Here is a 1404-nt window from a genome sequence, read left to right on the forward strand (position 1 = left end):
AATACATCTAAGTACATAACTGTCTCTCCAGGTGTAATTTTAACCTGTTGAAGCACTACAAGAAAAACTGCTACATTTTTCTTAAAAGTGCAAAGGAAATTATGATACCCGTGTTTTACACCAGTGTAGCCCATGTGGCTAAACCTATTTGGTCCATGTGACTTTCCTTTCAGGTCATGGCGTTTCAAGTCTTCCCTCCGGGTAATGTGAAAATCCCGTCATGATACCACAATACTTCAGAAACATTAACCGTATTCAACTAATGTTATAAAAGCATAAATGGGGAAAGGGTAGGATGTGGGGATGGGGAAAAGCAGATATCACTGAAACATCACATTCTAGTACTGTGGCGACGTATTCTCAGGAGCATTGCCTAATGGAAGCGGGAAAAAGCGGGAAGTCTCGTAAATCATTTGTTTACAAAAGTAGATGTTACGATTCGGTTGGTTAAGTTCTCACTCGCCATTTCTGTTGCTGACTATCAGCAGGTTACTTTCAATTCACTCCCGTTTATCTGCACAAAAAATGGGTCTATTTGCTGCTTCTTTGTATGCATCATGGTACTCCTCATGTGTGGGCACCAATGCCCTGTAGCTTTCAGCTAGTAACCATCAGATCACTCTCTCACATATACCCAGTCGAGTAATTTTCGTAGAGCTACCGCAGTCGGTACAAAATAGAAGCAAACTCAGCCTCCTAAGCTGCCGTGTTTCGAGACGACGACATTGAGGCACAGCTATGTGTGGACATACTGAAATCCTCAGCATTATCGAAAACGCTATTCATCTCATATTTGAAAAAAGGTGAAGTGACTGGCAGTTCTATTGCCAAAGCTATGCAAGTTATACAGGAGAGCAAAGGTTAGTGTTTCATCCAAATTAAATAAAAAATATAGTAGCCCAAGGAAATAACATCCACAATTAGAAAACCAAGAAATGAATTAGTATGAGAGAATAGACATAACTATAATTAGTGGTCAAACCCTGACTGAAGAAAATGTGAATCATATTCAGTTTAAATAGATATACTGCTGACCCTCATCAAAGGTCAAAAGTCTATATTCGGACATTGAAGCCTTACCACAACTACTGGAAAGAACAAATGCCCTTGCAAATCCATATTCTGTCATCAATGTCACTGGGCTGGGATACTCAAACCAACCTGTCCGTTACAAGGTCCATTACTTCATTGTAAGCCGCCCATACCCAACAGAAGTTTTACAATGTAGTAAGTTCATTATAAGGTCAATGATTACATTGTAAATTAATTCCACAGACTGGCAAGAGAGGGCAGATCGGTAGTCGATTTGTTGCAATTAGCTTAGTTATTTGCATCTCAGCCTGTGGTAGACTTAAGCTATTCTGACTCTACGGGCTCACCCGCCAAGTTTCACGTCTCTTTCCG

General features: G+C 40.2%; 1 protein-coding gene across 1 annotated transcript in view; it reads right to left on the bottom strand.

Moving 5' to 3' along the window:
- The window catches only part of LOC119591765 (COMM domain-containing protein 8-like), a 21070-nt gene extending 20936 nt beyond the window's left edge, over positions 1 to 134 (bottom strand). The window contains exon 1 of the mRNA XM_037940511.1: positions 16 to 134. Coding sequence (XP_037796439.1) covers positions 16 to 134 — 119 coding nt within the window. The remainder of the gene's footprint in view (positions 1 to 15) is intronic.
- Between the last annotated feature and the right edge of the window lie 1270 nt (positions 135 to 1404).

The sequence above is a fragment of the Penaeus monodon genome, chromosome 29 (assembly GCF_015228065.2).
Source record: "Penaeus monodon isolate SGIC_2016 chromosome 29, NSTDA_Pmon_1, whole genome shotgun sequence".
Lineage (NCBI taxonomy): Eukaryota > Metazoa > Arthropoda > Malacostraca > Decapoda > Penaeidae > Penaeus > Penaeus monodon.